Raw genomic sequence first — 24,217 nt, forward strand, 5'->3', positions numbered from 1 at the left:
TATTTATTATATGTATATCATTTTATAATTATTCATCATCTTATCGTGTTTAGTGTCATCAATGTAGAGAGTTCATCAGTGAGGAAATGCCTATGCTGATGCACCTTGGTAGCTGTTCTGCAACTTACAGACTTTAGAGATTTGCCAGGGGCACTGAAAAGTTAAGTGACTTGTCCAGGATCACACAGCAGGATGTTAGAATTGGGATTTGAATCCAAGTTAGCTTAATTCCAAGACTAACTCTTTATTCACTGTCATACTGATTCTCCTGGCCTTATTAACAACATGATTATTGACCAAGTTCAAAGCTGAGTGGATGAAAAGATAGCAAAGCAGCACAGGGAACAGCTGCTCACCATTTATCTATCTATCTAGTGATCATTGATACCAGCAAATATTGAAGCATGCTGATTTACTTTACTACTTTCATGTATTTTGTTGCTTATTCTGGGTATATGGAAAGTGAGGGCAGAATGGTAAATATTTGGTACTTATTTACCAAGCTAAACAAAAGGTAGTTCAGCACTACCAAAGTCTGTAATACCATCTGTGAGTCTGTTCCCTCCACTGACACAGATCACAAACATTCCTCGTCTTCTCAAGTAGTTTCATGAGTTTATGTGGCCAAAGAAGCCCTTCAAGCAATGATACTCTTGGAAGTTAACGAGGCTGGTCTTCTGATAACACAATTAGGGACTATCAGCAGACCCACAAAGCTTCTGCAGTTTCAGTGAATGCACCAGGGTTTATGCTCCCCTACAAGAAATATGGTCATCTCACACTATAATGAGGCATCCAAATTCCTCTGCAGAGGACTTTGGAGAAATAATGTGAGATACAGAAAAGTTTTATTTATTTGGAATGCAAGGCACTAGGCTAAAGGGGCTTTGAATGAACTACATTTAATCTGGGTTTGAATAGAATAATGTTTTAAATTTTGGTTTTTAGTTTTTAGTTTAGGTTGGTTTGTTTGGTTGTTTTTTTTAAACCCTTTCCTTCCAGCTTAGAATCAAGACTATGTATTGGTTCTAAGGCAGTAAAGTAGTAAGGGCTAGGCAATGGGGGTTAAGTGACTTGCCCAGGGTCACACGGCTAGAAAGAATCTAGGACCTCCCATCTCTAGGCCTGGCTCTCATCCACTGAGCTACCCAGCTGCCCCCTTAAATTTTAGTTAAAAAAAAAAACCTCTTAGTTTCCTCTTAGATTCAATAGTGTATATTGGTTCCAAGGCAAAAGAGTGGTAAGAGCTGAGGCAATTTGAGTTAAGTGACTTGCCCAGAGTCACACAGCTAAGAAATTTCTGAAGCCAAATTTGAACTCAAGACCTCCCTCCTGTCTCGAGTCCTGGTTCTCAAGTCACTGAATCGCCTAGCTATCCCTGAATAGAATACTATTTTTAAACTAATTAAAAGGCATTGGTCATTTCCCTCTTTTAGAGGGGTGGGAAAGTATCCATCCAGAATGATGCTACCCTTTGTCATTTGATTTTGTTTACCAGTTCTTCTTTGTTACAAAGGAACTTTGGAGGAACTACATATCTGGAAATAACTGTGATATAAAAACAATTAATATTAAAATGTTAAAAATAAAAAGGATTGGACACAAAGAAATTTAGTGTAAAGAGAACCAAATTTACAGTCAAGGAGTCAGAAGACAACGTAGGGGGAAAGCACCTACTATGTGCTGAGCACTTTACAAATATTAACTCATTTGATACACTTTGCTGGGTGGAGCCACAAGGGCAGAATAGAGAAAGTAGCCAAACTCGTATATATATATGTATATATATATATATATATATGTAAAGTAAGGTTATTGTTTGCTGGAGCCACCAGAATAGTAGGCAAAGCATGGGCAGCAGTCCCCAGACTTTTCTCCCTAAACCTAGCCCTAATCAAATCCGTAATGGCCTAATTGGGACAAAAAGAGTCTTCTCAATCCTAATACCTAATAAGGGAGCTAGAAGCATGGAAACTCAGACCAGGAAGGGACCCCATCTATCCCAAACTGCACTTGATCAAGGTCTTCTCCTACATCAACCCTTTCAAGCAGCCATTCAGTCTCCGTCTGAGCATCTCTAGTGGAGCTTCCCAAGTTAGTTCATTTCACTTTGGGACAATTATAGCTGCTAGGAAGTTTTTCCTTATGTAGCCTCAGTTTTCTAATCTTCAATGCAGTCATCTGAAAGCTACACTCCACTGTAAACTACTCTTTGAATTAGCATCTATCTAAAACCACAGTTCATGAGCCTCCTTCTGACATTTTCCTTTCACCAAACTAAAGGACACATGCATTCGAAGCAAAAGAATTTAATGAAACAAAATTGAATATTTGGGTTCAGGAAAAGAAATTCTTTCATTATTTCCTGTGTCCCTGGCACAGGGACCTGGTACAGTGGTACTAGGAAGATGACTCTGAAGTTTTACTTAGCCAATTCTGGAGAGGCAGGTTAGAGTGGAAGATTCTTGTCCTGCATTCCCATAGCCATATCCAAATAGCTGCCTCCCTGCTTACATCTACATCAAAACTAAATTTTCTTCCCTGTAACTGCCCCTACCACAAACATTGCTCTAATTCTATCCTCTAGGGCCTAGGAGAACAAATTTAACTTTCAAAGAGGTGGAAATTATTTGTAAAAATTACTAAACTCATACACTCTAAAGATTAACCCAGGACAAAAACTGACCTTTAATCACTTTAATCACTGGCTTTCCAAGGTGGTTTGTTATTCCTTCCTTTGCTAACTCCTCAAGGTGTTCTAGGCTCTCTTGAATCCATCTGTTGTCTGGTAAGGGTTATTGCTAGTAGAAAGAGACTCTGCAATTTTCATTAACAAGGCTTCTATGGCTAAGGAGATACTTCCAGATACTTCCTCAAATCAAAATATGTTCCTTATTCCACCACACCCCCAATTCCTTATCACAATCTGTCTTTGGCCAAGACATTTTATAGAATGCAATTTGATTCTAGTTTGGGAAATGGTACCAGAAAACATGAAATATTGTAAAACCAGAACTAGAACCCAAGTTTTCTTATTTCTGCCCCAATGTTCTTTCTATAATAATATGCTTCTTTTTAATTCTACTGAATTTTCTTCAAAATTATAGTCGAGGTCTTGCCTTAACTTCATTATAACCTAATAACTCCAGCAAACTCCCTAGAGTCAATTTATAAGTTATTGCTTTTTTTACCTGCCCTGATTATGTATCATTCATACAAAAAAAACCATGCTAATGTGGAAATGTTAAAAGTATAACGTTGCATTAGCCCATAAGGAAAGGAAACAAAAGCCTCTTCAGAAAATTCTGTGTCCTCCAGGATAAGGTTTGGGCAGGATGCATTTAGAAATGATTTTTCCCCTCAGTAATGACAATATTCACTAGCACATAAGAAATGAAATTGATCTTATTCTTCAAATACAGGATAGCTTAGATATTAAAATTAACATATAAATTTAGCATCAATCTTATTTTTGACTCATGTCTTCTGAGTAAATGCCCATAAAGAATGAATCACTGAAACAGGATTCTGGAGAATCGAATTCATTTTTCAAACGTGTCAGTTCAGATACAAACAGGCCCTGTTTTCCAGGCACCCAACAAATGTTCCCATGATGCACTTAGGGACTTGTCAGTAGGGCAAGCTTAGATTCTTTTTTTTTTCCAAGCTTAGAATCTTAGGAGAGTCTCCTCTGAAGACTCAGTAAGAATATTTCCCTTGATCTGGACTGCGAATCCAATCTTCTCTCCCTATTGTTTCTGATATCATTTAAGTCACTTAGTCTTTTCATCTCAGTTTTCTCATCTGTAAAATGGAGATAATAATAGCACTCTACCTTAAAGGCTTGTTGTGAGAATCAAGTGAGATAATATTTGCCAACTGCTTTGCAAAACTTAAAATACTATATAAATACTAGCTATTATTATCATGTTACTATAACTTTAAAATAAAATTAGTCTTGGCAACCTGCGCAGTTATAGAAGTCACTGCTAAGAGAGACTGGCCCAAAAGCATAGAATTTCTTAATTGCAATGAATTCTGTTTCAATTTTCTCATCCGTAAGATGGAGATAAACACATTCACATGTAGCAGTTTGGTCACCCCCACTTAAGTTCTACTTTTCTATCAGCCAATGTGGGTTCCCCTCCTTTGGATTGATATGCAACATAATAAGTTTCTGTACTGCCATAGTATTTCAGAGTGTTCCTCACAGCAAACAGTCGTGTGAAATAGGTACTGTGAATGTGTTTATCTCCATCTTACAGATGAGAAAATTGAAGTATCAAGAGGTTGTGGCAAGCTTGAGTTCACACAACTGCTTAAGAGCTGAGACTCCAACCCATCTTAAGCTTCCAAGTCCAGAACTCTTTCCATTTCCCAGTGTTCTCCCTTTGTCTTGGCTACCATCGTGTGACTAACAAATACTTCTCTTCTGAATGCACCCCAGCTTATTCTTCTTTCTTCTTTCATTTTTTTTCTTCTTATAGAGTATGAAGTTTTCTTAAGGTTCAGAAATCAGACAAAAACTCTTCACAGGTGTCCTTAGGAACCTTAGAAGGAGGGAACAATGGGCAGCCTCAACAATCTCATAAGCCTATTAGGGATAATTAGGCTTCACAACTCTCCCTGTGGGAGAGAGGGGGAAATTTTAACCCAAAGAAATAGTTATGCATTGAGTGTTGGAGGTAGGAAGGGAAATAGTAGCATTGTACAGCCTGTTATCTGGCCCTTTACTGTCATTTCCAATATCCTTCCAATAAATGGCTCAAGCTCGTAATCAGCATGGATGGCTTAGCTATTAAAGAAAGAGATTGCTATAGGGGTACTTACTTTTCTGCTGGGTGATGGGGGAAGGGAGTTAAATCTGCTTTGAAGGACTTATCCCTTTTCCCTTCTCCCAGGTCTAAGGGGTAAGAGCAAGGGGATGATGAAGAGGGAAATTACCTGGGGAAACAGGCATTATTGATGAATAACAACCCACAGCTAGTTATATTGAACTTTCAAAGCAAGTCTATGAGCTAAGATAATGAAAGTATTGTTATCTGCAATTTATAGATTGGCACACTGAAGCTCAAAAGGGTCAACAAATTTGCCCATGATCACATACAGCTTCTATGGGAGACTAGCTGGACTGGGAACTCATGCCTTCTGGTTTCAAGGATGGCACTCCTTCCACGATAGCATCTTACCTCTCAACACACTCCCATTTCTTCGGTAGTCCTGACAACAAAACTTTAACTATATTTTGAAGAGAGAAAATAAGTCCTCATTTGCAGAGATAAGTGACACTGGAGATTCACGGCCATTCTTTCTGGAAGTCTGGAGAAGACTATAGCTAAAATCACGAGATAATGTCTACATTCAAATGAAACATGGAAAAAATGGAGTCATGTCCAGCTCCCTAGTTCATACAATGTAAAATGTCTGCGTATATGGAAACAGATTGACTGACGGTCACGACATTGGGCCATTTCCCCTCCCTAACTCTGATTTTCCTAATCTGTAAAAAGAGGGGGTGGAATTAAATCATCTTTCAAATCCAGCTCTAACATCCTAAGGTTCTAGGTGAGGAGGACCATTAATTGAATATACACAGGCAGGGACAATGGGAAATGTTCCATGAAAACCAAGACTATCAAAGAGATGCTGCCCTCTCTGGATGCAGGTAGAGTGGCAGAGGTACCAGCACGGAATCATTGGGATCCCAACATCTTTAATTCTCTCTTAATTTAATTGATCTCATTTCTCTTAATTAAATAAGAAATGTCTTCTTTGGGTCAATTAAATATTAAAATTAAAACTATACAGGACGAGGCAGCTGGGTAGCTCAGTGGAGGGCTTAGGTTCAAATCTGAACTCAGATACTTCCTATTTGTGTGAACTTAGACAACTCACTTAACCCCAGTTGCTTAGACTACTCTTCTGCCTTGAAACGGATCCTTGTATTAATCCTAAGGCAGAAGGATTTTTGAGAGAGATAGACAGACAGACAGAGAGACAGAGACAGAGACAGAGACAGAGACAGAGACAGAGACAGAGAGACAGAGACAGAGAGAAAGAGAGAGAGACAGAGAGAGAGACAGAGAGAGAGAGAGCTTGCAGCAACTAATGAGCTATTTCTCCAACAGCTGTTTTTTTGTCTTCTTTAATAGTAGTCTTTCAGATTGAGCGTGTGTTGATCCAAATCAGCTTTTAAAGGAAGCCAGATGCAACAGTTTAATTGCTTTTCAATCCAGTGTGATTTGTAGCAGAGCAGGTGTGCTTAACCTTCTTGGTGTCATGGATTCTTTTGGCAGTCCAGTGAAGTCTAAGGATCCATCAGAATATTGTTAATAAAATGCAGAAGGTTACAAAAAAACCAACCGTATTGAAAAATAGTTATAATAAAACAATTTGAAAAATGAAGTTTGCCAACCCCAGCTTAAGAAGCCCTGTGACTGAGAATATCCATTCTGCATTGTGCGCAGGGACCTTTAAATATCTGTAGCTAATTCTTGGTCTGCCGTCGATGTTCCACATTAAATAAATACATGCAAATTCTCTAATGCAGAAAATCAATGCCCTTTTCACATAGGTCTGCCTCTGGCATGCTCATTTTGTAGGCAGGCCCAGACAATAGCCAAAGATATAAGAAAACTTCCTTTCTTGTTATGTTTTACAATTTAGACTAGATAGCCTCTAACATGCTTTACAATCATAAAATTGTGTGATTCTGAGATGTTTAGCACCTACACAAAATATCTGCAACTTTGGTCCTTGGGGTCTGGTCCAAGTGAATTTGACCACTGATACACTAATATCCTCAGAATCAGGAAAAGCCTGATTTAAGGCAGCTAGGTGGCACAGTAGACAAAGGGCTGGGTCTAGAATCAGGAAGACCTGAATTCAAATGCAGCCTCAGACACTTACTAGTGGTATGTTCCTTGGCAAGTCACTTTAACCATGTTTGCCTCAATTTCCTCATCTGTAAAAAAGAGCTAGAGAAGGAAATGGCAGACCACTGTAGTATCTTTGCCAAGAAAATCCCAAAATGGGGGTACTGAGTGACTCAGTGGATTGAGATGGGTGGTCCTGGGTTCAAATCTGACCTCAAATACTTCCTAGCTCTGTGACCCTGGGCAAGTCACTTAATCCCCATGACCTAGCCCTTACTGTTCTGCCTTGGAACCAACACATAATAGTAATTCTAAGATGGAAGGCAAGGGGTTAAAAAAGAAAAAGATTTCTCATTTCAAAGGTACCTAGAGTACTTTTTCTGTTCTAAATATTTCTTCTCCAATTTCTTCTCCAATTTCTTCTCTCCTCTAGTGTTATGGAAAGAACCATACTCCAGCCTGAAAGGTCCTTGCTGAGTGCCTTTTTACTCAACCTCCTGTTCACTGTTTATGGGCTGACACAGAATCTGAAGCCACCTTCTAACAAGAATGGCACTGCTCCTACTATACTACACTTCCTCTTACTATGTTCCCATTCCTCCAGCCATTCTAATAACAAAGTTTTTGCCATATTTTGAAGAGAAAAAGAAAAAAGATCCTTATTTACAGAGATGGAAACAGAGGTTCCAGATTGGATTTTGCCTTTCTCCTCTAGTGCCTCTATGGGATCTGTGAGTTTGGACGGGAAAAAATATATACTTTTATTTTCACTAACCTCTAGCTGCAATTTAGCAATTCCTTCAACTATTTAAAATCATTATTCTAAGACTGTTGGCACACATGCCAGAAGGGGCTCCCTTCCCCCTCCTCACTGCACTTGAGTGAACATCTCTCACATCCCCTGCCCCTCTGTCCAGCAGCCCAATGGGAGCACTTCCTCCTGCCCCTGTCTCGGGTAAGACGGCTCACATGTAGCATGAGGGTTGCAATTTGGGCACTCGGTCCCTAAAGGGTTCACCATCACTGTTCTAAGGAGTACCCAGAACCTTCACCAAACTGCCAAAAGAATCTATAACAACAACAAAAAAAAGGTCTAAAGAAATTCTTGCTTTGAAAGATGGAAACAGTAGGCGAAAGAAACTGTTGATATAGGCTTTGCTGAACATAATTTCTTGAAAATTCCATTTTTTTTTATATCTGGGCAGCTAAAGTTTCACACATACACATTCTCCAGTGTTCAGATATACCAATGGAGCTGTGATCTCAGTGATGTAGTTATTTCCTCCAATGATGCAGATCACCACTCAACCATACCTTTTTATCTAGACTTCCTGGAAGCCCACCATAAGATACTACCAAACATAGCAGGTGCCTTCTTCATACATCTCCACAGACACACATAAATAAACAGTCTTTAGGTGTGATAAATTCTCATAGTTCTGAAACTGAGGTGCTGAGCCCATCTCATAGATGCATCAAATATCAACAATTCCAAATAATCTTATGATGCAATGAGACATAGGTTTATAGTTAAAATTCTAGGTTTGAGGTATGGCTCTGTTACTACCTGTGACTTTGTGCAAATCTCTAGACCTTCATTTCCTCATCTGTAAAAGGATGAGGTTGGGCTAGCTCAAGGTTCTTAACCTAGGCTATATGAATTTTTTTCAAACCTTTGTCTTCTCTCTTAGAATCAATTCTAAGTAACAGTTCCAAGGCAGAAGAGCAGTAAGGGCTAGGCAACTGGGGTTAAGTGACTTGCCCAGGGCCAAACAGCTAGGAAGTATCTGATGCCAAATGCGAATCCAGGAACTTCTCCAGGTCCGGCTCTCTATCCACTAGCTACCCCTGCTATGCGAATTTTAAAAAATATTTTTATAATTACATCTTAATAAAATGTTGGTAGAATTCCTTTGAAACCCAATGCATTTTATTTTATGCACTTAAAAATGTTATTCTAGTGCTCACTTTGGCAGCACATATACTAAAATTGGAGCAATACAGAGAAGAATAACATGGTCCCTGCACAAGGATGGCATGCAAATTTGTGAAGCATTCCATATTTTTGTAACTGAAACATGGCAGTATGAACAAATGTAACAGACCTTGCTACTAACAACAACGCAATGATCCAGGAGAGTTCTGAGGGACTTAGGAGAAAGAATGCTATTCCCATCCAGAGAAAGAACTGTGGGAGTAGAATTGCAGAAGAAAAACATGTGATTTGTCGCTCAGTTATATAGGTATATGATTTGGGGTTTTGGTTTTAAAAGATTACTCTATTACAAAAATGAATAATATGGAAATAGGTATCAAGTGATAATACATGTATAACCCAGTGGAACTGCTTGTCAACTTCAAGAAGGGAAAGGAAGAGGGGAGGAAGAGAACATGAAGCATGGAACCATGGAAAAATGTTTTTTAAAAATAAAATTATATTTTTAAAATGTTATTTTGAAAATGGTCCATAGGCTTGGCAAACTGCAAAGGGGGTCCATCGCCCACAAAAAGGAAAAGAACTCCTGGACTGATGATCTGTGAGTTTTTTTGAAACCCAACTTTCTGTGAACTTATGTCCTCCTTGGCTGAACTGTAGCTTGAGTTATGGGCAAACCAACTGGTAAATAATGAGTGGCACCATTTTTAAGGCATTCCCTATAACAAGCTCACTCAGTCAAGAAGCATTTTAAGTACCTACAGGGTGGAGGAAACCATGTGTATACACACACTGTACTTAGTAGACTCTAAATTAGTACTTATTGATGGAAGGAAGGAAGGAAGGAAGGAAGGAAGGAAGGAAGGAAGGAAGGAAGGGAGGGAGGGAGGGAGGGAAGGAGGGAGAAAGAGAGAGAGAGGGAGGAAAGAAGGAAGGAAGGAAGGAAGGAAGGAAGGAAGGAAATTCTTTACTCTTTCTAGTGTAACCCTCAAATATGCTCTTCATAATTCCCAGGTAAAGTCTCATTTAATTCAGACTAGCATCTATTCCCTTCTCTACATTGTTATCTGGGCATGTCCTTTTACACCAGGTTCTTATCTTCAGAGATGTACTTCCCACAGGTACAAATGACATAAACAGAGGTCATCGTCTTAGTTTATTTTTTCTAGAGTCCTTAGCATGCTACATTAACCTGACAATGCTTAATCTTGTGTTCATTTCACAATACATTTCATGCAATCCACAGCTTTAATTGGTTTTACATCGACATTACACATGTTTCGATCTAGCCATGTGAAAAGAATAATTCTTAATAGTGTTTGTCTCTAAAAAGTGTCCAAAGCTTAAATAGCACATAAGCAGTTAACTCTATTCTCAAGTGCAGTCTCTCTTTTAAAAGCAAGAATGATTTTTAGCATAAGAATATAATGTTCCTGTTAAGTCCATTTGTGACTGAACCACTTCCTTCCCGTGCCTTATGTCCTGAGGAATCCTCTCTTACAAAATTGCATTCAAGTATATTATTTAATTTAACATTCCAGGTTGTCTGAGTTAAGGGTTTGAAAGGGGCTTTACAGCCCACTCCAGATCTTTCGCAGTCCCCGTTTTCCCATGCCTATTCTTACTTAGCATTAGAATCTCCTTTACAATCAACATGTAGCACTAAAGCCATAGAGTATAGCTTTTTGGCATTTTCCAGTGAAGTGCAAGAAATTAAATAAATTATGTTTTTATTGCTAAGGTATAGTATCAAGCAAAGTCACGTCATTAAAGGAGCCTTGGACAGTATGCTTCCTCTTCGTGGTGACCAAGTGTTGCAACGCTTAGCCAGCTGTCGGGCGCCACCTTAGGAGGACGTATTGAGTATTCTAGAGTCTGAGGAATCGGACCTTTCGTCATAGTCATCCTCTGTGTAAATAGGCTGCTTTGACACAATGGGGCATCCATCCTCAGGGAGCGAGATCCGAGGATCTTCCGGCGTGCGAGTGGGAAGGACGGGAGAACTGCGGAAGACACTGGTAGAGTTACTGGAGAAGGGACTGACGTACTGAGACCTCAGCTGGTACTGTTGCTGCAGGGTCATGGTGTTCCACAAGGTGACGTCATTGGGCAGAAAGGGGCTGGACTGATTTCTGGCCAAAGTATTCCTCAGCATCAAAGGGTAGCGGGGCGGCTGGGGAAAGGGGTGCTGCAAGGGGACTGCCAAAGGATTGGGCACTACGTTGCTAGAATCGGTGGAAAACCGCAGCGTGTCAGGAACTCTAAAGGCAGACCCCACGGACCACTTAGAAGAGGAGAGGGGGTACGAACTCAACGTGTGCTCAAAAATGTGCCCGTTGGAAGGCAAAACAAGACTTTCTGATTCGGCAGAAGTTCGGTCCCCTCCAGTGACTGATGACCGGCTGGATAAGAGGACCTCCACGGCACTCACCAGGTCGCCCCCGCAGCCCTTCAGAATCAGCTCAAGCACGGTTGGCTTCTGGTTGGGGAATATTTTTTTTAACACTTCCAAGGGCGGTCTGTTGGCTTTCAGGCTAAAAGGCAGAGAAACAGTTCCCGACGGGCCTTCGATCAGGAGGTGATTTTGCTCAGAATGGTACTTGGGGCTATCGGCCCTGCTCTCGGTGGTGCCGCCATTTTTCTGAATGGCATAGCCACCTTCATCCACTGACACGATTTCTGGGCTCTCCGGGGTGAAGCAATTTTTACTTTTGGTCATATCTGGGGAGCTCCTCTGGTCTGTGTCTTTGTCACTGTAGACCTCTGTGTTGTCGGCTGTACTGCCTTCTCCTAGGCGCTCTTCTGTCATATCTGAAAAGGAGAGAACAGCTGGTTAATCTCTTCCTGGTGGCGCCAAAGAGTGACAGCTGTACCTGAGGCACTTTAGCTAGCACCGACTTTCCCTGCTGTTGTAGGAAAAGGAAACACGACTAGGCAGGAAATCGTTCAGCAAACACCAACAGAACAAAATAAAATTTGGCCCAAAGTTCTTGTGTGGTGACAGAGAGTTAGATATTCATGACCAAAGATGCAAAATGCACGATCCCCTCTCCCCGTGATAGGCCCGAAGGATATTTTCCATTCCCAGAAGTCTTCCCCCTCTAAAGAGAATAGTGACGTGATGCATATAACCTTAAAGAGATTGGTCCACATAGCCAATAACTCAGTCTATAAAGGTAGTCTCTTTTGGTTTCCAGGGGAGTGGTGCAAGAAGACACATTACAAAGGTTATAGGCCAGGGCAAGGCAAGAAAATGAGCCTACACTGACCACCTACTATTTTTTGAACGTAAGATTCTCAGTGATAGCTCTGTAACATAATTGGTTAGCTCCGTGTTAACATATCCCAGGAGAATATATTAAAAATCAGATTTCTCCATTGGTAAGAATTGGTCTTGGTGTCAAAAGAAATGGTGCATTGGTAAGAACTTTGGTCTTACGGTCAAAAGAACTAGAATATCAAGTCTCTCCTGGAGTTCTGGGGGGCACTATGGAATTCTGTGAGGCAGCCTTGACCCCACTTAAGATCATGGATGTTACACTTACTAACTGTTGACTACTTATTAGTAACCTTGGCTGATTTAAGTTTGTAGAATCATAGAGAGGATTGTGGAGCTAAAGCTAGAACCTTAGAGGTTCCATTTTACAGATAAGGAAACTAAGACAAAAGGAAGTGACTTCCCCTAGGTGGTAAGTAGCAGAGGTGGGATGTAACCTGGGATCCTAGGACTCCAAGTAGGTGCTTTCAGTTTACTCATTTAAAAAACAAGGGCAATAATAATACTTGTTCCATCTATTCATACAAGGTCACTGTGGAAGAAATGATTTGTAAATCTTAAAGTGTTATAGAAATGTGATGTATTATTAAATCTATACCAACTTCTCATGGATTCTAATCAATAGCATGCTTCATGAGGTTCTAAAATATAATATGTTTGCTGATATAATTCTATAGAGACAGATATAGCAGATCTTCTACAGAAAGATATCTGAGGTATGCTGAAACCTTTCTTAGGTAGCATCTCAAGGGACTAGCAAAAATCATTTGCATACAATAAGCATTAAAGAGTAAGCAAAATTACACTGAGTGCTAGAGGAAGATCAGTTGGTTTCTTAATTTAAAAAAAAAGTTTAAACCCTATAAAAACACTCAAAATCGCTAAAAGACACAGCAGTACCACTACTAAGCATATACTATCCCAAAGAGATTTAAAAATAGGAAAATGACTCATATGTACAAAAACATTTATAGCAGAACTTGCAATAATAGCAACAAACTAGACACTAATGGGGTACTGTTCTATTTGGGAAGAGTTAAGCAAATTATTGTATATGAATGTAATAGAATATTAGTATGCTATAAGAAATAAAAAGTGCAAAGTAGTGGAGGAAATGGAGATATCTATGAAATGATGCAAAGTCTACAATAAAGAAAAACAACTTGGAAAGACTTGAAAATTCTGATCGCTGTAATGACAAACTCAGATTCCAGAAGATTTAAAGAAAAAGGGACAATCCTTCTCCTGACAGAGAAGCAATGGACTCAAAATGTAGAATGAGACATACATTTTGGGGTGTGATCAACATAGGTGTTTGTTTTGCTTCTCTATGCATATCTGATTATGAGGGTTTTAATTTTCTCTTTTTGTTGTTGTTCTACAACAGGAGACAGAAAAATAAATGCTTGTTAATTTGGCTTTTTAAAAATAAAATGAAGTTGAGGAAAGAACTTAGAAAGCTATACATCATTCTATAAATGTGAACCATTATTGTCATTGGAAGCATAGTGGACCGATTGCCAGATTTGGAGTTAGGAAGACTTTGATTCAAATCCCACTTCTGACACTGATTGTGTGACCATAAGTAAGTCACTTCTCCAAGTTATAAAATTATAATATTATAGATAGATTGTAATCTATGAAAGAGGAAGAACTTCCAGCACAAACAGAAAAACAGGTGCTTGCGATACTGACAGTAGTAGTAGTAGTAGACGTAGCAGCCACAGCAGTCATGGTAATAAAAGGATTTTGTTCCCAGCTTTTTCAATGGCGTAGAGTTCAGACAGAAATAGTCCTTTAAAAAGTTACCACCCTGATGTTAGTATTTTAAACTTACTGGTTTTTTTTTTAACTCTTGCCCAAATGGTTAATTTTTGCATATTTTGAATAAAAATATTAGAATTGAACTCATCCTCTGTAGGGGGGGTTCCTGAAGTCATCCTTGAAAATAATGGCAGGAAACATACAAAACAAGAGAGATGATGTATAAATCAGACACAAATTATTTTGATCTCTTCTCAAGTCTCTATATTTCTATATGCCTTCCTATATATTATGTTTTTATTTATTTATGTTATTTATATTATGTATATGTTACAAATATACACATAATATGCATGTTACATATTTATACGTGTTATTTGTATATTATATATTATATATTTATAGGTTTATTTATTATGTTATTATTATTTTGGTCTTCTCATATTTATATTGGTTGCAGTTCAGATAGAAATGGCCCTAGGACAAGTTACAATCCAGCCACTGTGTTTCATTCATCGCTACTGTTGAAGGAACAAGTTGCACAGGAGTGCATAAAGTAATTTATTTTTACAACTGAACAAAAGCATAAGGATACAAGCTCAATATTATTGCTGGGATTCTTGCTACAGGTCTATTTCATAATTTCCTGAAGAACTGGTGTCTTCTTATGAATGGATATACATTAATTAAAGAGAAGCTAGATGGTACAGTGGATAGAGCTCCAGGACTGGAATCGAGAAGACCTTGAGTTCAAATCCAGTCTTAAACACTTACTAGTTGTGTGACCCTGGGCAAGTCACTTAATCCTGTTAACCTCCATTTTCACATCTATAAAATGAGCTGGTGAAGGAACAAAAAAACCATTCGAGTCTATTTGCCAAGAAAACCCCAAAGGGGGTGATGAAGAGTCAGCCACGACTGAACAAAAACATCGTTGCTGGAAGCTTATTTTTATGAAGAATTAGTGTCTTCTTAGGAATTGATACATGTGAATTATGTAATAATTACGTAATTGCTTCAATTATTCAAGGGCCATAGGATAGTAAGGGTATAACAGTGATAATAACCGACATATAGAGATTTAAAATTCGAAGAGTCCTTCGCAAACATTATCTGACTAGAACACTGGATAGCTTTTCGTAAACTGTTCCATAACAGAATTTGTGGAAAACACAAAGGCATTTTTTTTTATCAATTAACATTGAAAAGTATAGCAGAAAGAGTGGAGGACCCAAGGCCGAATTCTAGCTTTGTTTTTTTTCACCACCATATGGCTGTATGTTAGTGACTTCACCTCTCAAGAACTCTTCACCTGTAAAATGGAAGAGTTGGATCGAATGGCCTGCGAGGTCCCTTCCAGATCTAAACCTCTAATCCTACAGTTCTCCTAATCAGGCTATTATTGAATGCTCATGTAAAGAAGCCCTCAACAGGAGCAAATAAGTTGTAACGAATGAAACCAGTGACCAGTTTAATACTAATAACTCCAAAGAGAAAAGCATGATCTGCTCTAGAGAAATTATTAGAAAGAAGGTGCTATTGGCTTATTTATAGCAGAACGTTATGATGATCTTTGATAGTGAAAGTGATTTATTATTTTTTTAAAAATAGATTTCTCAATAGATTCTTCTATTTTTATGTAGTTGAAGATAGATCATCTACAACTACATAAAAATAGAAGAATCTATTGAGAAGCAACATGACTATTAAATAGAGAGTCGGTTTAGAGCCAGGAAGAAATGGATTCAATACAGATGGGCTATGAGGTCTCTTGGTACGTCTATTCAATGCTCTAAAGCTATAAATTGCAGAACAATTGCTAATCTGCATTAAGAGAAGGTGTTTCCATGCTAGGAGTTCTCTATTCCAATTAGGTTACCTAACTAGTCACCAAAAAAATATTAGAACATTCTAAATATGAATTAGGAGATAACCAGGTGACTCGGTGGACAGAGAACCAGGCCTGGAGTCAAGACAACCTCTTTCTAGTCTCAGATACTGACTGTGTAACCCTGGGCAAGTCACTTAACCCTTTTGCCTCAGTTTCTTCATCTGAAAAAGGGATTGGAGAAGGAAATGGCAAAACCACACCAGTATCTCTGCCAAGGAAAACCCCATATGGACTCAAAAAGAGTCAGGCACAACTGAAACAACTGAACAAAAATATGAATTGGAACGTGGTGGTTATGTTTAAAGACCATTGAAAACCAATGCAAACCCTTTCTTTTTCCAGCCTGGCATGCTGCTTCTCTCATGAGATAACAGCTATAAATATCTAGGCAATAAAAACTTCATTAAAGCACTCTTTTATAAGTTCACACATTTTGTGCTCATTTTTTTAAAGCCTTTACCTAACATCTTAGAGACAATACTGCATATTAGTTCCAAGGAAGAAGGAGAGTGGTCATGGCTAAGCAATGGAGGTTAAGAGGCCAAATTTGAACCCAGGACCTCGCATCTCTAAGCCTGGCCCTTGATCCACTAAGCGCCTTAGACTCCCTGCTGCTCATTTTTACTAAAGACAGATTAAGATCCTTACTTCAGAGGTACTGTGGGCCTCAGTTTCCTCATCTGTAAAATGAAGGGACTTGATGACTTCTAATGTTCTTTCCAGCTCTAAAATCTTCAATGATTCCACAATTAATATTCTCCCCGTGGGAGACTCAACTTACCTAAGTATGAGTTTTAAGTCTACCAGTCCCTTATAAGCCATAATGGAACAAGTTAAATGTGGACCATGCATAGAGGACTATACCACCATGGAATTTCCTTTCATCTCTGACATTCTATGGTTCTATGCTCCTAGTCTACATAGCATACCCTCACAATATAAATCCAATGCACCTATTCATTCTAAAACATTTCAGGGAAAAAAAAAAAAGATTGGATAACCAGAAGCCAAAAGTGTCATGACGGCCTTCATTGGCTGCTCAACCACAAACAGCAACCTTGGGCTTTCAGGTGTGACTTTGGTGCATTTGGTGTGCAAAACGTCAAAAAAAGAAAGGCCTGGCATTTGCCACCCTGTGTGAGGATCAAAGGGGAACCAGCCCAAGTTGGTGCCCACATTAACAGTCAATGTAGTATTTGGATTTGGTGTCCTTGTTTCAAAAAGGAAAAAAAAAAGTCTAAATTCTTATTTTAGTCATTTGTGCATAATTTCCATTTTTAGGACTTATGGCTCTCCACACATGATGAGAGAGTTCCAGTGATGTGCCATCCCACTGAAATGAACCTGAGGCACTAGGTGGTTCACAGAGCCCTGGGCCTAGAGTCAGGGAGACCCAAGTTCAAATCTCAACTCAGACACTAGATGTGTGACCCTGAGCGAGTCATTTAACCATTTTCCTCAACTGTAAAATGAGGATTAAACACCACCTTCAACACAAGGTTGGTATGAGGATCAAAGGAGATAATATTTATAAAGCATTTAGCAGAGTGCCTGGCACATAGTAGTGCTGAATAAATGCTTATTCCTTTCCCCCAAGTCCCAGCACCAGATTTGGCCTCTGCTCATTGGAATTTGGGAAAACAAATCAAGTGCCGCATACATTTCTCAGGTAACTATTCAAATAAAAATTTTATTAAAATTCTGCATATACGGGGAAGCAATTTTCTTATTTAACTGTGGTTGTTGTTTAGTCATTCCAATCTTGTTCGACTGTTCATGACCCCATTTAGGGTTTTCTTGTAGAGCGGTCTGGTGTTTCTGTTTCCAGCTTATTTTACATATGAGGAAAATGAGGCAAACAGAATTAAGTGACTTCCCGAGGGTCACAAAGGTAATGAGTGTCTGAGGCTGGATTTGAACTCAAGTCTTCTTAAATCTAAGCCCAGCATTTTATTTATTGTGCCACCAACTGTTGTTGCCTTCCTCCTGTGTAATTAGAATTTTGTACCCCAGGACACCGTTTCCCAGAATCCTACTTTTGTCCTTACCTTACATCCTTACGTTTTGGATATTCCCACAAATGCAGTCAAGAAAAATTGTTCTTTACTCAGGCTATACTTTTCCTCTACTTCAAGTGATTATTAATAAAACTTATAAAATATAATACTTGGATTTATTGGATATTAATTTTAATCTTACACTACTATTATCAACAACAACAAATATTTGAATACCTGCTATGCTCAGGATAATGGTCTTTGACCTTAAGAAGTTGATAATCTGCTTCATGAGAGAAGAGATGGAGAGGGCACTGAATCTACAGTCAAAGGATCTGGTGTTCAAATCCTGCCTCCCACATTTATGACTTGCATGACCTAGAGCAAGTCACTAAACTCCCTGAACCTCAGTTTCTTGCTCTGGAAAATGAAGAATTTGGTCTAGAGGACTTTTGAGGTCTATGATCTTGGAAAACCTTACAGAGCTTTCCAAAATATAGACCATAGTATTTGTTGTTAAGTCATGTCCAACTCATCTTGACCTCATTTGGGGTTTTTTTTCCTTTTCTTTTCTTTTTTTAAATTTTTTTAAACCCTTACCTTTCATCTTGGAGTCAATACTGTGTACTGGCTCCAAGGCAGAAGAGAGGTAAGAGTAGGCAATGGGGGTCAAGTGACTTGCCCAGGGTCACACAGCTAGGAAGTATCTGAGGTCAGATTTGAACCCAGGACCTCCCCGTCTCTAGGCCTGGCTCTCCATCCACTGAGCTACCCAGCTGCCCCCTTTTTTGGGGTTTTCTTGGCAAAGATACTAGAGTGGTTTGACAATTCCTTCTCTGGCTCATTTTACAGATGAGGAAACTGGGGCCAATTGGGTTAATTTTTTTCCAAGGGTCAAAGAGCTAGTAAGTGTTTGAGGCTAGATTTGACCTCAGGAGGAGAAGCCTTCTTCACTCCATGTGGGCATTCTAGTCACTGTGCCACCTACCTGCCTCTTATGTACAGCATAAAATAGTTTGTTTGTTTAATAGGATAGTTTGTTTGAATTTAAAGTTGGAGGCCCCAGATCCAAATCTTGGCTTTGTTTCTGATCTATGTGGCCTTGGATGAGTCATTCACCCCCCTTTTTCTTCAATATCCTCGTATAAAATTAAGACAGTACATTAGGTGGCCACTAAAGCCCCAACTCTAAATTTATGATTCTAAGTTCCAAAAACACTGTGTACATTGTAAGTGCTAGAAGAAATTTAGAGGCACTAGAAAATGTCCTCCCTGCTGAAAGAAGCAAAGATTTTCTCTTCCTTATAAAATGATAAGAACGATGAAAAAGCTTAGCTAGTTGTATTTGAGTCCTCAAGAAAAAATGTGTTTTTTTTTCCTTTTGCAAATTGCTCATGTGAAAAGAAAGTGTGCGAAAGATTTACCTACAAATTCATTCTTTTCTTTGGACAGTTTCAACATAACCTGCCCCCCGTCTATACCAACAGAAAGAAATTTAGAATATATTATACAAATGAAAAGTGGAGGTTGGTACATTCGAATTCTCCCTGCAAATTCATCTGGATATTATAATATATGTATCTCCCCTTCAAGGAAATGGAGCTATTCTTAAAGATTGCAAAAGCCAGACCCCAGATCTAGAGAAGGATGAGCAACATTAGCAGGCTAATAGCATTTGCCATTTTCCCTTCACATATTTTCTTTGAGTTTCATAGGATAGTAAACAGTGGAAAAGGCACCTCTATAGGCAAATATATCAAGCTGCCTTCTCAGTTTCTTTTTAAAAAATGTTTTAAAGTTATTCTTTGTCCACAGAGATGACGTTACCGATGCTCAGTGGAGCATGCCCTTTGAGTTGTTTTTCAAATAGTGGTGACAGATTTGTGCCGGGCCATCCACATTCTCTCCTCTAGTCTCCCTCTGTGACTAAGGACGGATATTTGCAACACAGCAGCCCCGAGTTAAGGTCGCAGCCAATGGCCGAGTTAAGGTCGCAGCTAATGGTCACTGCAGCTAAAATTCGATGGATTTGGCAAGTTCAGACCTACTGTATGAGCTTTCATTATCTAGAGAATTAAGAAGCTGAAAGGACACTCTGAGGGGACTCTTCCAGATGTTTCTGCAAAAATGCAGCCACAAATTCCACCCGGTTAAATTCAAGCATACAAAACACCCAACACATAGAATATGTATGCACACACACACACACACACACACACACACCACACACACACATCTAAAACCTATCCCACATATAAAATACCAAGCATATATAACATAAAGATATGTGTATGCATGTATGTGTATATATTTTATTTCTATATAAAACCCAACCCACATATGAAATATTCAGCACATATAACATATAGATATCATATGTGTATGTGCATATATATTGTTGTATATATCTTATTTATATATAAAACCCAACCCACATATAAAATACCCAGCACATATAACATATAGATATAATATATGTATGTGCATATATATGGGTGTATATATTTTATTTCTACATATAAAACCCAACTCATATGTAAAATACCCAGCACATATGACATATAGAAATAATATATGTTTGTATGTATGTGTATATATTTTATTTATATATAAAACCCAACCCACATATGAAATATTCAGCACATATAACATATAGATATAATATGTGTATGTCCATATATATGGGTATATATATTTTATTTCTATATACAAAACCCAATCCACATATAAAATACCCAGCACATATAACATATAGATAAAGTGTGTGTGTGCGTGTGTGTGCGTGTGTGCGTGTGTGTGTGTGTGTGTGTGTGTGTGTGTGTGTGTAAAACCCAGCCTACATATGAAATACCCAACAACCCAAAGCTGTTGATGGCTTGATGTTGAGGATCTGAACAACAAACTCAGCTCTGAAGTTATACTCTCTCCCCCTAGAGATTCATTTCCGGTGGGTTAACACTACAAGCATACTATTGCCCTGCACAGTTGATGTATATTATAAGCCAGCATCCTCTAAGGGATAGAGAGCTGCTTTGGAAAGCTAGGAATTCCTGGGTTCAAACCCTGCCTCTTAACAGATATGTGCTGACTTACATTGGTAAAAGGAATTTCCTACCTGGGAGTTTCTCCTAACAATGGGATCACAGACAGATCCAGTCTCTATCTCCATTTGCAATGCTACAGTGACTAAATTTGTTCTGCTGTTGCACCTAAACCAAATGCACTTTAAATTATTTTCTTGTAAATATTATGTTAACTTTAGGTACGTAGCGATAGAAAATGAAATAAAACATTTAAGTTGGATCTCCAAACTTCCACTGAAGTTTTTCCTAAATAACCTCCCAGGTTTAGGCACCACAAAGAAATCATTGTAGCTTTAAAAATGTTTGGGATTTCATTTAGCACAAAGGTTAAAATAGAAGCAATCAATTAGTATAAATGAAAATGTAGAAAAATAGAAAGAAAAATGATGACAGATAAGGCTTAAAAGGGGGGGAAAGCCTGAAGATTAACGTGACAGCCCCGCTGTACCTATGAAAAAGGTACTCTGTATTTGCAATACAAGTGAAAAGACAATATCAATGATCTCTATCCCAGTACTTCTCTTCATAGGACACTCCGCACCAAAGTATCTTAAAATAGCCTGACTTTTGACTGAATCCTTCATTTTAAATCAAAATGTTTTTCATTATCTATGACAACACATTCACCTTTTCATTACAGGTGTATAGATCTGCAAAGGAAATACATATGCAGATCTCCCTTTAAAGGAAAACTTTTACCAAGGATAATAGTGTATATGCCCTGCTCCCAACCTTTTAAAGCTTTTCTAAATAGGTGAATAAACTATACCACAATTCAGCCACTATATCCACAGCTATTTGACTAATTAGACAACAAAAAACACAGCCACACAAAAATGACTGTGTCAGGTTACGGTCTATAAAATTCGGATTTTCTTCTGAGGATTCTTCCAACTTTAAACCTCAGACTTAAAAGAATCTTGCAGAATTTTTTTCCTTAAAAACATTGTTTCAAGGTGTTCATTTCAATCATTCTGAAAAAGTTCAGAGCACATTTAAGATAAATTCTCTATTTAGACATATGAATAGGAATTTCCTAGCACAAAATGCAGTATTTTTATCTACTATATTCCATCACGTCTATACAAACATGTCACCTTTTAAGTTCCAAAAGAAAATGCAAACATACAGGCACATACAGGAATGTTTCTTCACTCAAAAGTCGACGGTCTTTTTTCTCCTTGAAATCATGTCAAGCAGTTTGAAATGCATATTGTACTATCTCTCACGAACTATCTCTTCACTTGAACACACGTCTCAACAGGAGTCAATTAAAAAAAAAAAAACACTTTATGCACATGCAAGTCTAACAGAGATTCTACAGGAAGAAAAGCCAAAGTAGGAGCTTTTAGCAGTGGAACTCCCCAGCCTGACGTCAAGTGTAAGCTCTGTCCTTGTTATACTTTCTCTTGTAGATAACCAGAGGTATTGTGGGAAATGATTTCCATATTTAAAGTACTGTGGGAGCTGACCTTGGAGCCACAAAGACCTGAGTTCAGGTCTCACCTCTGATATATACTATATCATCATGAACAAGTCACTTAACATCTGTGGATTCACTCTGTGGATTTGGGGGGAGAGAGCTGTTTTTCTTTAATGTATTTTGTAAATATGTTTAAAGATAAGTGGTCTTTAATCCCCACGTGTTTTATTTTATGGATCTAAAAATATTATTCTGTGAAGGGATTCATAGGTGCATTAGACTGCCAAGGGGACCCATGATTTAAAAAAAAAAAAACAACTAAGAACCCCTGTTCTAAGTCCACTTGTGGTAGAGAAGATGAGGAACTGCAGTTGTAGAGAGCTTCCTCATTGGGAAATTCACTATATCAGTGAAATCATAGGTTCAGTCCCTATCCCTCTCTGATTCTCTACATAAGATAAAAACAACAAATTATGAGAAACTGAAGAGCTCAGCTCAGTCCTTTTTTACATTATTAGAAGAATAGCCTTAATGAATTTTAAAGGAAAGAATGGTTCTTGGCATTGACTGATGATCTAGCCAAAGAAGAGTTTGGATTAATAGATCTTGGGATTTTGCAAAATTTTAAATGCCAAATGTAGCACACATCCACTTATGCTGCTCAAAAGTTAAATTCCGGGGTCTGTCTTCTCTTCCTTTAGTCAAAAATAGACATTTTTCAGAGTAGGAATCAAGGAAGTACAAAGGAAACTACTAAAGTGTCTACCTAACAACTGGAAAATTTTAGAGCTGCCTTTCTCCCCCCTTCTGTTTTCTATTAGTCCTTTATTTGCTTCTACTTTTCTAGAAAGAGAAAGATATTTGCTCTTAATTCAGTAGTTGGGCTCTGCCTCTTTGGTAACTTTCAGCTTTTAAAGACAAAGGGATAGAAGATGTTTTCAAACTACATCATCATTTTAATGAACAGTTCTACTGATACCATCAATCTTATCATTGCCACCACCTCAAAAAACAGCTTCCAGTTGAATGGTCAATCTTTCCAGTAAAAGATGGGACCCAGAGGAGGTAGTGGTCAATGTGCAGCAGCAGTACAGAAAAGGAAGAAACAGTGACAGGGGAAGAGAAGTAAATTGAGAGAAAAGGATGGAAGAGGAATGGGGAATAGAATAGAGAGAGTGATGGAAGAGAGGGAAGGGAGGAAAGGGGAAGAAAGGGAAGAGAAGGGAAGGGACTTTGAGGAGCTATGTGAAAGGGAGATCAGATATATGTTTCTTGTCCCAGTGAACATAACTTGGAGCAAAAGGTGAAAAGAAGATTTACAATGGATATGACAGTGAGGTGGCACAGTGAATAGAACTCTCCACCTAGAATCAAGAAGACCTGAGTTCAAATCCAGTCTCTGACACCTACAGGTTGTATGACCCCTAAGAAAATCACTCAACCTAGTTGCCTCAATTTCCTCATCTGTAAATTGGGGATGAGAATAATAATGACATCTACCTCCTAGGGTGTTGTGAGAATAAAATGTTAACATTTGAAAAGCACTTTATAAACCTTAATGATAGATATCTGTGTGTAATACATACATATGCACACTTTACATATATGTGTGTGAATGTATATACATATACTCTAGCTTTTGCTAACAACTACCTAAAAGTGGGATGAGGATAAGGCAGTTTAGTAGGTGACCCCTCACTGACTAGAGGTCAGTAATGGGTTTATGATAATCACTTGTCAACTTTGTATTCTTGTATTGGTCCACATCGGGCTAGATGGTCTTTGAAGTGCTTTCCAATTCTGAGATTCCGTGAGGGCAGGAAAGGAGAAAACACGGAGAGAATGGCAATAAAGGGAAGAAAAGAGGGGGTGGAGGGAGAGGAGAGGAGAGGAGAGGAGAGGAGAGGAGAGGAGAGGAGAGGAGAGGAGAGGAGAGGAGAGGAGAGGAGAGGAGAGGAGAGGAGAGGAGAG

At 38.6% G+C, this 24,217-nt stretch overlaps 1 protein-coding gene and 1 non-coding gene across 2 annotated transcripts in view; one reads left to right on the plus strand and one right to left on the minus strand.

The window, feature by feature from the left end:
- The first annotated feature begins 8,835 nt into the window (after positions 1-8,835).
- LOC123232668 lies at positions 8,836-8,942 on the plus strand. The gene has a single exon (XR_006505195.1). It is a non-coding gene; the product is annotated as a U6 spliceosomal RNA (small nuclear RNA).
- A 1,632-nt stretch (positions 8,943-10,574) lies between these two features.
- Positions 10,575-24,217, minus strand: part of DMRT3 (doublesex and mab-3 related transcription factor 3) — a 27,728-nt gene continuing 14,085 nt past the window's right edge. Inside the window, exons 4-5 of the mRNA XM_044678460.1 lie at positions 16,745-16,953; positions 10,575-11,640 (exon numbers count right to left, since the gene is read on the minus strand). Of these exons, the coding sequence (XP_044534395.1) occupies positions 10,658-11,640; positions 16,745-16,953 (1,192 nt within the window). The 3' untranslated portion in view covers positions 10,575-10,657. The remainder of the gene's footprint in view (positions 11,641-16,744; positions 16,954-24,217) is intronic.

The sequence above is a fragment of the Gracilinanus agilis genome, chromosome 1 (assembly GCF_016433145.1).
Source record: "Gracilinanus agilis isolate LMUSP501 chromosome 1, AgileGrace, whole genome shotgun sequence".
In the NCBI taxonomy this organism is placed as follows: Eukaryota; Metazoa; Chordata; class Mammalia; order Didelphimorphia; family Didelphidae; genus Gracilinanus; species Gracilinanus agilis.